This window comes from Fistularia commersonii, chromosome 4, assembly GCF_037954325.1.
Source record: "Fistularia commersonii isolate RoL2024-O1a breed Wild chromosome 4, RoL_Fcom_v1.0, whole genome shotgun sequence".
Classification (NCBI taxonomy): Eukaryota; Metazoa; Chordata; class Actinopteri; order Syngnathiformes; family Fistulariidae; genus Fistularia; species Fistularia commersonii.
This window is the reverse complement of record NC_141287.1, coordinates 14,312,060-14,327,663: the sequence shown is the minus strand read 5'-3', so window position 1 is coordinate 14,327,663 and position 15,604 is coordinate 14,312,060. Positions and strand designations below refer to the sequence as shown.

At 46.7% G+C, this 15,604-nt stretch overlaps 1 protein-coding gene across 1 annotated transcript; it reads right to left on the bottom strand.

The window, feature by feature from the left end:
• Window positions 1-3,731: 3,731 nt before the first annotated feature.
• Window positions 3,732-15,604, bottom strand: LOC147234797 (alpha-tectorin-like). Its single transcript, XM_086144515.1, is given in 13 exon segments — window positions 3,732-3,815; window positions 3,895-4,060; window positions 4,598-4,843; window positions 5,553-5,689; window positions 6,139-6,326; window positions 7,393-7,539; window positions 7,735-7,940; window positions 9,073-9,135; window positions 9,356-9,446; window positions 10,421-10,598; window positions 10,971-11,208; window positions 12,420-12,459; window positions 15,532-15,604. Coding segments are annotated over 13 exon segments (1,857 nt in total).

The window sequence follows — 15,604 nt, the reverse complement described above, 5'->3', positions numbered from 1 at the left end:
GAGAGACGACTCTGTCTTTGTCATTGAACCACTAGACTGAACCACTTCTGTGTCCATCAGTCTGGACCCAGACCGACACTTCCTCTGTATCTTTTCTTTTTCATGACACATTGTAGAACATGGCCCAAATAAAGAGGCCATCCTGAAAGAACCTGGAGACTCCTGGACCTGCCCACTACCTGGGGTGGAAGTGAAGTCAGGCTGCTGTGAAAAAAAAAAAACGGAGGTGCAGGTCAGCACACCTGAGTGAGGGTATGAACAGGCATTACAGGGTTCTCCTGGGAGTCCTCGGGTAACCATAGGATATTGGGGTGACCTGGGGGTTGATGGAATCATCTTGAAATTGTTAGAGTAACCTAAGGGGTCACCTCTGAGTTGCTGAGTTAAGGTTGTAGGGTTCCTCTGGGAGTTGTTAGGGTAACCACATGGTATTTTGGGCCACCTGGTAATTTTTGGGGTGACTTAAGGGTATTTGTTGTCACTTGGGAGTCATTGGGTTCACCTTGTGGTCACTGGGAGAACATAAGGGCATTTGGAGTCACATGGGGGAGGTTGGGTACATCTGCGAATTGTTGGGGTAGCCTCAGGGTATTTTTGTAGGTTCCGATCCAAGGGCCAAGTAGGTGGTGGCCGGACAGTGGTGTTGAAGGGTCAGTCAGAATTTCCTCAGTTCTGATAGTGGTGTCAAAGGGTCAGTCAGAGCTGAGGAAGTTATGACTGACCCTCAACACAACTATCAAACCCCCTGCCCCCCAAAAATCCTTCTGCCGTTTAAAGGGATGAGTCAGCTGATGGATCCAGCAGAGGCGCCGGTGGCTCAACAGGTGGGTGTCAGTGTGCAAATGGCTCCTCCCTCATTTCTGATCTTCATTGGTTCCAAATTGTGTTCTCATGTCTACATTTAGGCTCCGCGGTGATTCCAGACCGGCAATCCCACAGCTCAGACGGACTCAGGCGGTCCGGTCATTGGATCAGGAGCCTCGAGTTGGGAGACCCTGTGGCCGAGCTGCAACATCTGGAGGGATTATACAGCACCCCTGTATGCTTTCTTTCCTTGGTTTGCTCTGTGTCTCATCCCCAGCTTCTCATGTCTGGGTCTTTCCAGGTTCTCCGTCCTCCCCCTCACAGTCAAAAAAGTCAGCTGGTTCATTGAAAACTCTAAATTGTCCTGCGGCGTGAATGAGAGGATGAATGGTTGGATGATTGTCCACTCACCCTTCCAGGTTATAAGCCCTGCCTCTTGCCCAGTGTCAACTGGCCTCGCACCCTGACTCCAGGATAATTCCATATGTCTTGTCAGGTAAGAACCAATTTAATTTCCTACTTGAAGGGATTCATCAGCTCATACATTTAAATTTTTTTCATTCACCTTCACAGACATCATCAAAATGGGAACCGTTGTCCGGCCCTGGTTCTCCCACTGGTTCCCAGACACTGTGAGAACGACTCCCTCCGCCAGCGCACATAGACATTTGTGCGCTACTCAAACTCCCCTTCCCCACGAGTCTTGCGTTCTCCCTCCCGATGTTCTGTATGATTGAAAGCTCAGTCAGGTTAAACTCCGCCTCCTGTCCAAATGTCCGATGCAATTGGCTCCAGAGCCACACATGAGCTGACAGAGTGGAGGAATGAAAAAGTGACACACAGCTGACTATGCTTTTCCTCTTTGTCTGGCATATATGAACTTACATAATCGACCTTCAACTTCCATCGCTTCTCCACCCTCCACCCTCCTTCAACTGCTCTTCACCCTTCCTCCAACTCCCTTCCACCGGCCCTTGAGCACTGCTTCTTTGTGGACCAACGGTTCACAACTGAACACGACGGTGAAAAAAGCTCCAACAGTTGGTAAGCGAAATACCTGAGGGGGGCCAGCGGATTCTGTTGCGTGTTCAACCATGTAAATGGGATCTGCTGCCCCCTGCTGGACACTGATGAGTTAGTCAGAAGCTTTCACACTCGCTGTGGTCACACTGCAGGTTTGGACACCTGCCTACTTCCTGCCCAGCGCATCTTCCTACCTACCCACCCTCTTACCTCTTTGCCTTCCTACCTATGCCTACCTTTCCATCTCCGTACTACTTTCCACCTAACTAATCCTGACCTACCTAAATGCCTTCCTACCTATGACCTCACTACATACATAGCCACTGCATGCCTAGCTTAATACCTACCCATGTACCTAACTACCTACGGACCAACCTTCTTAACCACTTACAATCGACCTCAACACTTCACTATCTACCTACCTTATGACGTAGCTATCTACCTAGCTATCTACTGCCTACCCAACTATCTAGCCACCCACCTGTCCGCTACCTGCACAAATCACGATTTAGCTACCTATCTATTTCCTCACTACGTACCCATCCACTGCATGCCTAGCTTAATACCTACCTACGTCCCTAACTACCTACAGACCTACTGACCAAACTTCCTACCAACTTACGACCTAAGTTGTTACACTTGACCACCTGACTACCTAACTGTCTACCGACCTACCCCCCTATCAACTCACGACCTAACCCACTACTTCCCCGTCTGCCAACCTACTTGACGACCTACCAACGACCTACCTACTCTGACCTCACTACCTACCTATCCGCTGCTTACCTGCCTCACTACCTCACTACCTCGACATGTGAATGAGAGGAAGGAAAGGAGGAGATGGAGGTGAAGAGCAGCCTCTGGCACTTTACAGTCTTTGCAGCCTTTTCTGGGAGTGGTCACGGCTTATGAGTTCCAGCGATCAGCAAGCACCTATGTCACACGTTCCTGTGGAACTGGAAGAACACCCTGCCTTAGAGTGGGGGCTCAAAGGGCCCAGGTTCCTTTGCCGTAGGCCTCATTCCTGAAATGTCAAAGGAGCTACAAAATCTTCCCTCGGTGCAAAAGCGACTGTGGAATATACGAGGCCTGAGCTCCACTACAGAGACAGATACTTGTGCTCATACATATAAACACATGAAACTACAAGAGCCGTTTGTCCCACAAACCCTTTATTGGATACCTTGCCCGAAAATATGAAACATTGAAGAGTCCCGGTGCCAGTACAGGTTTACTTTACTTAAGGTCAAAACAGCTATGGCTTCCTTATGGTTGCTTAAACCTCAGCTGCTTGACCGAAGAACTGATTTTTGGGAAGATATTATGGAAAGTTGAAAGTTTTAAACATAATAATATCCCTTCTGAAAGACCGTGTCATTCAAAAATGTAGTCTGAGAAATTTCCCAATGAAAACCTGCATTGATAAAAAAGTTTTGCTTAACATAGCTCCCATCACCATGCTGATACAAAAGAAGTTGAAAGCCAGACTCTCCTAGGGTTTTCTACAATGAGATATTACGAAATTTTCCAGCAGACCAAACAGTAGTTGTGAAATTGGAGCTGTGACAAGGTCTAAGACGTTTGCAGCTCGGTGGGCCTCTCGGCCGTCACTGCGTTTGTGAACTGAGATCTCGACTGAAGCTCTGGAAGCTCCAGCTCAGCAGTCCGTCACGTACCACTGGCTTATCATCATACTGTCACGCTTGAGGGGTTCAGACATGCTGGACATGGAGTTTGGAATCATTGTGAAGGTCCACACCTTTTATATCAGTCCGTGTCAGATGAAAACAGCCTGAGAAGATGACCAGAGGAACTCTGTTAGCACAGTCCCGTCATCAGTTATACCTTCTCAGTGATTGGCTCAACATCACTTGCTATGTGTCAGCAGCAGAGGGGTATGTTACCTAATGAGTCCAGACCATGGAAATCAAAGGGCTGCTTTCGTTTTCATATCCCGCGGATCTGCGCCGTCTTGAACTGTCACAGTCCTGAGACCACAATTAACATATACATCAGACATAGCTGAGCTGAGGTACGGTGTTGTTCATGGAAGTGGCGTAAGCCTACCGGGCTACAGTCCTCCTCTTCATCCAGAGAACACATCCTGACTCGGCAGTGCAGGTAGATGTTGCTCTTGGAACCAGAGAACTGGAACATTTTGAGGGAGAAGACGGTGGATAGTCCAACACCATTATCCACCACTGACACCGTTGTATCTTCAGTGACCGGGCAGCTGCTCAGGAGAGGACAAAAAGAAAACAACATGAAACGATCGCATCGATCCGGTGGACTACCGTCGGAATATCAGCGGTATTGACAAATACCGATTAACTCGAGATCAATTATCGGCAAAGCTAATCACACGAGAGAGCCCTTGTATCAAAGTAATGTTTGTGGTCTGCTCCCGACCTTCATGGCATGTCGTATCGCTTCTAGGACATGTGTAACGAGACCGTCTAAGCAAGGTTGAGCTGAAGGTGCTCTGAGCGTTTCTCAAACCCCAGGAAACATCTAGCTAATAGCTAATATGGCAGAAAGGTCTCTTGCCACAACTTCACCTGCAGGTAACCTTCTTACCACACCTTCATCAAACCCTCCACAGTTGAGGCCGTGACCACTTCACGGGCTTCTCTCGGCGATCAGTTAGCAAGTAGGATAAGTTGTGGGAGGAAACAGACTTTTTTGTTTGTGTTACTTGGGAGTTTTGAGGTGTGACCGTCTCACTAAGATGTTAATGGCAACAGACCGCCCGCACCTCTGGTTCTCTTACCCCTCTCTTATCAGGTAGTATTTTGGATCGATGGTGGAGTCTGGCACCTTGGTCGCCCAGCAGTCGTGGATCACCATGGCGATCTTGTTTTCATCCAGGCCTTCCGCCTCTAGATTCAACCAGATGGTCTGATCCAGCTTGACTCCCGTGTTCAAGGTCAAAGTGTTTGCGAGCTGGTCGTCGGTGTATGCCGTCAGAGTCAGTGTGTATTCCCAGTCTCGATACTTCATATATTGGACCACAGAGCTGCCGAAACACAGGGTCACACGCATTCGCCCGTTACAACTTTTTCTATTCTGTTTTGGGAATTCTTCCGAAATTTAAAACAGTACAGTAACACCTTGACTTAGGAGCGGCATTGATTCTGTGACCGAGCCTGTAACCTCATTGAAATCAACTGTGACGCCGTGCCGGCAGAGGAGTTTTTCATTTGGAGCTCCATCCTTAACTTTCTGGCCCCACCCTCAATGCTACATTGTGTTGCTAAATGTGACTTTGCTTCACTTTACGGGCGGAGGGAAGCCGGTCCTCTTTCTCAAACCATTAAACTGTTCCTGACCGGCTTTGAAAGACTCTTCCGACGCCATGTTCCTGTTACCCGTCACACCAAATCCCTGTAAATGTCTCCTGTCTTCTCACGGATGATGCTGTCAGTCACAGTATCTCACCGACAACAACTTCTCCATTTCCTCACAGGTGAGTCCACGACACGCACGCCTCGCTGGTGTTTATCCATTATTTTCTCAGGGCTAGTGAGAGGCGACGGCACTCTCTTTAAACGCCACTTTGCAGACAGCGTTGGTGTCAAACGCTCCTGCTCGCCGCTTACTCAGATCTGGGCTCCGATCACGAAACAAAACATTCGCTGAGCGACACCTCGTATCTGGGAAAACTCATTAATCAAAGTTCCACTGTACATTTCCATTGTCTACTTGTTAAACCATGAAGAACTCACCTGTCCACAATTCTGAAGCTAATACTATGCAAGTCTGGCTGTAAGAAGGCACAGTTGAACCTGTCGACAAACGGGCTCTCCTCTTCACTATCCGCAATCTTAATTGTGTTCTTGTAAATCACGTGGTTGCTGTCGCTCTATAGGGTCAAAGGAAGCAGAAGACAGAGGAGCGCACATCATCAACAATCCAGATCAAGTATTCTAGAAAAAACTTGACATTGAGACTCAAGTGACACACGTTTCCCAAACGCCGTCAGATGTTAATTTGTTTGAGTTTGAAATATCACTGGTTTGCATTGGTCGTGGAGGCTGAAGACTCACCTTGGGAGCCGCAATGGGTTCAATAGGCCCCAAAAAGTAGGCAAGAGTTGGTCTGAAGTGCAGATGACACAACTAGTAAAAGCTAAAAACTACTTGTCCAGATTTTTCAAATCGTGTATTGATTCTGTGCTTTAGTATTTTGACAATGGTGTGTGTGTGTGTGTGCGTGTGTGTTTGTGCACCCAGTACAAATGAAGTAACACCATGCGTTTGTACCCAGTTTTGTCTGAAGGCCCGGGGAGGGAAGTCAGTCAAGGTGACTCACCGTGATCACTGCGTCACAGCTGTCAGCGGTGTCGAAGGTGAAGGTGACCTCTTTTTTCGCCGCATCCCACTCACCACTACAGTCCTCGGAATTGAGATGGAGGTCCGTATGACTGATGTCTGCTTCGTTGAGGAAGCAACCAAACACAGTAGTCTTTGCAGTGGTCTCCTTGCACTCGACTGGCATAACTGGAAAAGGTAAAAGTGAAATGGTCTTCAGCCTTTGAGGACGAAGTGGTTGATGCTTGGACTTGTTCAGCTTTTTGAAGCTCTTTCGAGACGCTTTGACGCGCATTCAAGAGGCTTCCACCAGAGTTGTGATGTGTTTGCGTTGATCAGAATGTGGGCTGAACAGTGATGTTCAGCCTCAGAAGTTGTCAGTGAATCCAGCTTTGGTGCCCTTTACTGAAAACCGGTCACTTTTAGAAAAGCCATATGTTGGCGGGTCGAGGTCACGGTGGCTTGTTATGGAAATGGAAGAGTTGATGGGCAGAAACTAGGTCTAAGGCGGTTGTTATGCTAGTGGGGGTATCGTTTGTTGGGGAGAAAGGAGCTACTTTGGGGGATTTCCTGTACTGGAATGTGAAACGGTGAAGCCAGATAAAGGAGTGAAACCTGTTGGATCACACGCACTGAGGCTAATTCCTAGTTGTTTGGAGGGTGCAGACGGGCCTGGTCAGTGTGTGAAAATCCGAATCGGTTTCTCCCGATCATCTATCCATCCATCGCACTGCACTCAGGATCACGGCGGATGCAGGCGCCTATCCCAGCTGTCATCAGGCGAGAGGCGAGGAACACCCTGGGCTGGTCGCCGGTCAATCACAGGGCCACATATACAAACACACAGCCATTCACTCACTCATTTGGGGCATTTTTATCCAATCAACCTGCTGCATGTTTTGGACTGTGGAAGGAAACTAGAGAACCTGGGAGAAACCCATGCAGAACCTGTGTCACCCTTCTACTGATCAACTCTTCTATTTACATAACAAGCCACCGTAATCTAGACCCACCACCAACCCTGGCAGTTATATTCGAAAACTCTTTAGCACTGAAGAAACCCCTTGGACGCTGGCTTGAACCTCTTCATGTCAAGAACTTTAAGTCCAGTCGTCACGACAATTAGATTTTGACAAGAATATCAGGTTTTACCTTTGTCAAGTCACTTGCTGCCAATAACAAAACTGTGTGATTAAAGAATTGCCAGAAACAATATCTTATCCCCCCCCCCACACACACACACACACAAGCACACACACACTCTACTTGCCTAAAGAGTCGTCATGTCTGTAATCGGAGGCAAAAATGGCCCGACAGAAACACTGGATTCCACCGCTGATGCCATCGGCACAAAACTCATGGGAAAGGCAGGATGTGCCCTGACAAAAGGGCTGAGGGGCAGCTGAAAAGATTCAAAAGAAGATCAGCCAATCACATATGGAGTCGTGGCTGCGCCTTGTTAAATCCTGACAAAGTGAGACCATTAACTTTTCTTTTTCTCTTGCACACATCCCGACACCTTTTGCACTGGCGACGGACCAACACATATTGATGCTTTGGAAGGACTAATAACAATGAAACTAAAAGTCAGTCTCACAGCAGCTTTTTCCTGCCCTCCATGAGTCGCTCACTGTGTCACTCTTCAGCTGGTTGCAGGCTCTCATGTAGGCCTCTAGAAACTGGCACTTCAGCCCGTCCACTGCCGGGTATGTGCACAACGTTTCCTTGCAGACCGTGATGTAAGGATCTTTGTCGATGAGGCTGTGGCAGTCAGAGAAGGGCGCCTCATCCAGGGAATTGCAGCTGTTGTGGGAGAAGGAATGTCCAGGAATGATTATAACACCTCCTCTAATTCAAACCTATTAGCAGTACCTTTTGCTCGCTCTAAGCGATCTCAGGCAAAACTGTTCTCAGTTCTACTACCTCAGTGGTGGAACAAACTCCCAGAAGCAACAAGACTAGCATCATCTATCTCAACCTTCAAGAAACAGGTAAAAACGTGTCTCTTTCAGGACTTTTTACTGCGCTGATGCCCCAGATCAGGTTGGTATCAAGTTAGGCTATGCAGTGTGTGTGTGTGTGTGTGTGTGTGTGTGCGTTTGTGTGTCTCTATCCAAAAAAAAAAAAAAAAAAACCCTCACTAACCCAAGCTTACTGTTCTGTATATTTCCTGTGCATTGTGTATTTGCAAGTGTATTTGCAGTCCTCTATGTCCTCTATTGTAAGTCGCTTTGGATAAAAGCGTCTGCCAAATGCAATGTAATGTAATGTAATGTAATAACACGGACGACTACATTCGTGAACGATGGAACAGAATTGCTTTTGTACAAACTGTATAGAAGGTGTATTCAAAAAAGGGGGGGACCCTCACTGTACCATCTGTGTACAGCGAGTACACATGACTCGATGGATGCGCACTCAGGGAACAGTAGCCTCTTTTCACATCTGGACCAGCTGCTCTGATGGACAAGATGACTACATGTTGTTCAGCTTTGGAATTGAACAAACCTTTGGGGTTTTTGAAGGAGTCCTTCTGAAAATTACCAGGATGAAACTGTGTACGGGTGTATCTCTGGCCCAGCAATGATTCTGCCCATCTTGCTCCAAATGGGAGCCGTAAGACATGGCTTGATACAAAATAGTAGCCCCCTGAAGAAGCACCCGACCCAATTCAACCTCCGATTCATTATCCCTGTTCATTGAACCTTTTGTAATTTGGTGCAATGTCGTTTGATTCACTCGTGTTATGGCTTTGGAAAGTCAGCAGTCGTATGGTGGTTGGGGTAAGTGGGGTAAAGTTCAAGTGTTTGAGAAACTTGTAAAGGTGGATGTTACTTAAACCAAAGTGTGACTTGTTGTGTACAAGCGGATCCATCAAATGTGTGAGTTGAAACAAAACCTGAATAATGTGTGTCTCAGGTGTGTTGCCGCTCACTGTGAAGTCATTGCGTTGCAGTCCAGTGAATCATCATCGGGGCCCTCGAACGTTTCCTCGCAGCTAAGGGGCAGCACATAGCAAAGGGTCAAGAGGCAATGCCTTCATCAAAACCATGCAGGCGCGAGATCATTTTTTTGTTGTTTGTTTTTTTGACGCCATAAATCATCTAAGTCTCGGAATTTTTTTTTTTTTTTTTTTTTTTCAGGAATAAGAACAGCATGGTCGATAATGTCAATAATGTCACTGCCAATAATGTCAACTTAATGTTGCTGTTTCTCACCAGTCTTCTCCGTAGTCCTCGTTCCTCTCAGCGGCGTGATCTGAGCTGATGTCGTTGCATAAGCCTCCGATAGGACTCTGAGACTGGGTCCCTGACAGAGTTTTAAGACACAGCGCATCGATACATTGTTTACCCGCAGTCCATTGGTGAGAAGCCAACAGCGGAAACCAGACAAAGTGCGATAGAGCCGCAAGCCGCAGGCCACAGAAGGTGATTTCGTTGACCAATGCGGAGAAGCCGTAGCGGCGTACGGTAGCCATCGGACACAACACTGGATTGTTTTTATTGATGTGTTTAGGCTGAGGGGAAAATGGGAGCCACTGTGCGGATGGCACTAAATCTTAATGCTGGTTTCCAGCATTTTCTTTAGTTGTCAAATGTCAGGGTTTCTCCTGTAAGATGTTTTTGGTATCATTGTAGTGCCTTGTTGGAATCTCTAGTCAAAAGTACAAGTGCTGCCGTAAGTAGGTAGGCAACATAGCACCACAGCACCGGTTCGATAAGGAAGTTTGGAGTTCATTCTGTTCGGTCTCCAACCTGCAACACTTTGTGTGAGGGTTTCGATGATTCCAGGTTTGGCGTGCACATGGGACACTGGCCTTCGTGAGATATTACTCTGACTTTGTTCACAGGCCGCTTCCGACGGTTTCCATCCATAAGCAGATGGTTTTTCAAATGTTTGTGTCACATTGGTAATGTACAACATAAGCATGGGAAGTCCAAATCATGATTTGAATTAATACCCCCTGAATTTACCGTCCGTGTCTTCTAAGATGTGCAGAACACTTCCTCGCTTCCTAACCTGGACGGGTCAGCTGTCAACCATCCAACCATTCACTGTCATTCACACCTACAGACCGGTCAGTCTTTGATGAATCTGACGACCGTTTTGGGACCGCGGGAGGAAAACGGAGAACCTGGATAGAACCCAGACAGGAGGACACAGAGCGAAGGACCCAGAGGGGAGAACACGGAGTCTCCGCAAGAGAGAAGCCGGGCAGAAGGAATTGGCAGACACAGAAATTTGGAATCGGGAGTCAGAACCTTCTTGCTTAGTGGTTTTACCTGGTGCAAGCCAGCTGCTGCCCTCTAAATGGAGCTGTAAAGTGTAGCCGTCAAAGAAGACTTTCCCGGTATGGTCACCGAAGCTCATCTCGGCGGTGACTCCAGTTGAGTCCGTGCTGAGCGTCACCTGGTGATGTGTCACCGGGCTGGAGTCAAAGGTTTCCTCCACACCGTCCACCTTTGTCACAGCAGGGGGGGGAACAAAATGAACTGACCCTGTCGGGAGGGAATCTGTTCCACACGTGAAAAGAGATTTAGTGCAATGCACTTTGATTCAAGTATGCGGTCCATGAGGAAATGACTGCGTCATAGGGACGGTGCTGAGCATATCGTTCTTGTGCGGGCCTAATACCAGAATGAAGGCTCCTCTCACCGAGACTTTGACATGGCAAGAGAATTCAAAAATGACAATGTTTTGTTTTGTTTTGTTTTGTTTACGGGAGCCATTAGCACAAAGAGAAGCTCAACCGGCTGTAGCAGCTGGATGAAGCTAATGAGATTCAGCTGGATGTGGACCATATTCACGGAATGCCAGCTGCCGGGACTTTACCTGCACTTTCCCGTTTTGTCCCAGCTCAATTTCGCCCTGTGTGGCATCATGAAGAATGATCACATTCTCCAAGAACATGACATCAGGTCGACGGCGATCCCGGAAAACCCCCAACACTTCAAAGTTTGAATCTGAAATCAGTGTGTAGGCACAGCGATCCTGAATGGTGGTGACTTCATTTTGGACACTGATGATAGTGGGGCCGGTCACAGTGCATATGAAGTGGGCCTTCACGCACCTGAGGCGGGGTGACATTCAAGGAACATTGTCAGAACAGCGCACTGTTGCACTGTTGGTTCCTTTGCAAGAAACAGGTAACACAATGCCAAACAGGCAAACAGAGATATTTTCAACAACAATAACCAAATTACTGGGTTAGTGTGACTTCGCCTTGGGAGCATTGCACATATTCGCCTGCCGCGTTGCATCTCTCGGTGCCATCCAAGTAAAACTCACCTGAAAATAAACACAGAGACTTCGAGAGACGTACGTGTTGGCCACATTTCAAACAACTCAACACAACTGAGCTTCAGTTACACTGTAGACGTACAGGATCAGCAATTGGCTATGAACCAGTCGAAGGGCAGAGGAGGTTTCGCAGGGTGTATCGCGACGGCAGCATTAAGTGCCACGACCAAAGAGATCCAGAAATTGGATATCATGAAGGTCCACCTCGAGAGTGAATTTTTTGGAAATTTTGAGAGAAAATATTTGTCGGTTTGGGTTTATTTAACATACTATGCATAGCCATTATCATTTCAAAAGAACGAATAAAGTGAGGGGCAGAGCTTTTCAGGGGGGACCAATCCAGGAGGGGACTGGAGGAGATCAGAGGGCAGCTTCCTGAAGGCCATAAGCTGTAGGAGACTGGAGAGAACAAGAAGACGGCACGAGGTGGCAAAAGAACAGCCCTGGGAAACCGATGGGGAGGTACGAGTGGAAGAGAGCAGATCAGATCATCGGGGGACAACCTCAGGAGAATGTCGGGCTGCAATCTGGACAAATAAACTCTGTACAGACAGATGGTGAGACTACCTGGAGACTACCTGGTTGGGGTAGTAGAAGGCCAAAAATGCCGAAGGAAAAGTTCCATCACACAAATTTCTGCTCTCTCTTAGAACAGCGTCTCTGTCGCTTCACTTTAATACTTCATTATCACGATCATTTTAGTTGGGGAACCCTCAATAACAAGTCCCAGTTTATCTTCGTGGACCCCAGAGCTGCTCAATAGTAGATTGACTCTCTGGATAAATCCATGGTTCCCAGTTGTTTAACTTGCAGCGAGCTCTTGATTCTGGCTTTGTATGATTTCTGCATGTGTGTTTACCCTTTTCTTTAATGTCCTTATTTACTGGACACAGTCTTCAACTGACCCTATGACTAGAAACGTATGGAAAATGGCACAAGTTTTTCTCCCCGCTTGTATTGCAGTCTCAGTTATGATCCCACTGTTCCAACTGTGTCGTACTGTCAAACCAGTTGAGGGTCACTGGTGAGACGAGGTCAGCGGGTCAGCGATAGTCTCTCCGCTGTCTGAATGTCCAGCGGGTGCCCAGACCTGACCCTGAGGGCCACCACAAGAACAGCATGTGAGACTAGTTTGGCGTCAAATCTTGAGGTGGCAACTGGACTTTATTTTTTCCTGTTGATACCACAGACTCCGTGAAGTTTCTTCAGGTCCACTAGACCATGGGTGGTTTATGTATATTGCCGCCGGGAACTAAGTTGGCTGTTCCTCGAAGCTGGGGTGGCTCGTAGTGTGAATGAGTTAGTTTTCGTCCATTTGGTCCATTTGAACTGGAGAGGCCTCTCGGGTGAGGGGTGAAACGTCTTCGAGGGAAGAAAATCAAGTCCAGTTGCTACAAGATTTTGACTTTGATTTGGAAGAATTTGATTTTGAAATGCACTTTTCCAAACACTCAGTCTGAAATTTGATGCTGGAAGGGAAGAAGTCAGCAGCGGTTGTGACATCATAAAGCAGGAATACAACAGGTAGCCTTGGAGAACCTGCGGCCAAGAGACACTTCTAATCTTCATATACGTTCGGCAGTTCTTACTGGACAAATACAGGGTAGTTTCACCAAGAATGAAGTTGTGTTGATTTAACACACCCTTACACAGCGCATGGATCCACTAACCTGAGTGTCTGCACAATGTGATGGTCAACGTGTAAACACTAAATTGAGATGATGGGTCCTCGTCAGCTTCAAAAGGACCAAAATGTTGCAAAAATACCCTAAATTTCTGCAAAGAAAAAAGTGGGGTGAATGCAACATTCAGTGCAGAACAAAAAAAACACAATGTAAAACAAACCTTTTTGAACAAACTAAAAACCTCAAAACCCCCAGTGGCCAGAGAAAAATTAATTTGCTATTCTAGATTTATCTATTATATTGTACCATTTGACTGCATTTTGTGACCATTTCTTATGATGTTGCATGAAAAAGACATCGTGTCGGAGTGACTTTTTTGACACGTCAGTATTTCGAAATAGCTCAATGTATCAGCGTAACAGTGTTGTTATTACTCGTTTTTTTTTTTGTTTTTTTTTAATGTTTCAATCTTAAGACTTAATAATAATAATAATAATAATAATAATAATAATAATACATTTCATTTAAGGCTCTTTACTCAACATTTGAGCACAGCGTACAGACAGACAACACAAATGTTTAACCTCTGTAAGAACTTGAATTGGGTTCTGTAGGAGTCAGCCAAACTTTTTATAGTCAGTGAAAGAAAATTCCCCCCCCTGGAATTATCTCAGTGTCTGGTTGAAAGACAAATAATCGTCCCAAGAGGAACAGCACGTGCAGTACTTACTTGCAAAAAGTCGGTTTCTTCTTTGATCGTGATACCATGAACTAAATCGAAGTTACGCATATATACCGAACACTGAATTTAAAAAAAAAAGACAGAGAGAAAACAGTTATTCATCTCCCAAAGGTTTTAAAAAAAGTCTTCGTTCTGTAATGACACACATTGAGATACTCACCACAGGATCACCGTTGCTGTCCAGCAAAACAAGTTTTGTCCTACAATCTGAGTTCTGTCGTATAAAGTTTTCAATTGGCTCCACTGCTGCATCTTCTGTCACTGCGGTAATAGTGCTTCCCGCCATGTTTAGTAACCAGAAACAGTCATTGGTCAGAACGGCGAACCCGGTGAAGCATATTGAAAAGATCTGGTTGTCGATCGAAAGCTGTTGACGTCACCCAGACAAGAGAGACAAAATGACAATTTGACATTGACGATTGACAAAACGACCCTTTTGAAATCGCCTCGTACAGATCCGAGAGCCGATGTCTGCTCAATAAGCCTAGCCCAGCAGGAACTTTACACACAAACTTAAGAATATGAACTCAAAAACTTGAACCCACAGAGAGTCGACTCATATGGCTGTTGGTGAAGCCTGATGACAAAGCAAAGGAGACATCAGCACCACATCGGAACCGCATGGATGAGCAAAAATCTTACTCGGTTCCCAAAGGAGACCGAGGTTTGGCTGAGCGTCTCAGAAATCTTCCCTGACACGCCAGAGCGTCCATTAATTGGTCGCTCTGGCTCTTGAAAAATGTAAAAAAAAAGCAGTTTCTTCTCTATGACACATCACACTCACATAGATTGTCGTGTACTCCACTGACCCCACAGTCAAAGGACATGCACTTATGTCATGTTCCAGGGTAAACGCCGCCGCACCTGCAGACAGAGACGCACAGGAGGACGTACCTTCAGCAAAAGGAAAGCGACAGAAATGCTTTCTGGCCGCTGCGGTCAATATAAACATGTATCTTTTATGGCTCTAAATCTGAACCTGTATTGGGGACCGATGTTTTGTGTGTTCTGTTTGGGTGTATTTATTTATTAGAGCTCATAAAAACACAGTGGTCACATTATATAGACACAAGTTTCACACATGGTTTGGGGATTATGCCAGACTAAGATGGTTGGGTCGTGAACAGATATTGATAGACGGATGCTGGAATTGGAGCTGCCAGGCAGGACGAAAACCAAAGAGAACATTTATGGACATCGTGAAAGAGGATATGAAGTTAGTTGGCATGAGAGAAGAGGATACAAAAAGTAGGGCCAGATGGAGGAGGTCGATTCGCTGCGATGTCACCTGAAGGGAACGGCCGAAAGGAGAAGAAGAAAAAGAGGAAGTAGAGAGTGAACGATCGTGTCTCTAAATGCGGCCGTGCGATTGGTCCAGAGTGAACTCCTGCGCTCATGAACTGACAGCTGGGATGGGCTCAAGCAGCCCAGAGGGGAATAATTAGTCTTTACCGTCAAGTAAGCCGAACCCTGCCGACGAGTCTTCGAGTCAAAAGTATTTAATTCTACCGCTCACTCGCTCAAAGAATGCACTCCCTCTGTTCTTTTTGGTCTATCGCCAGCAAACAATCAGTGATCTCCTCGGTGAGCTGGACCGTGCCGACCCTGAGGGTTCAGTAACTCTCTTGTAAGTCAACGTCAGTCTCCGCTGTGTGTAACGTCTTGCTCCGAGTCGTCGATTGCAGCGGTGTTCGCGGTCAGCCGGCGAGCTTCCTCGGCCCCTTACCTGGCAGCAGGCCGAGGAGCAGCCAGAGGAAGAGCAGCATGCTGGAGGAAAACCCGTTAGCTGAGGAAGACAT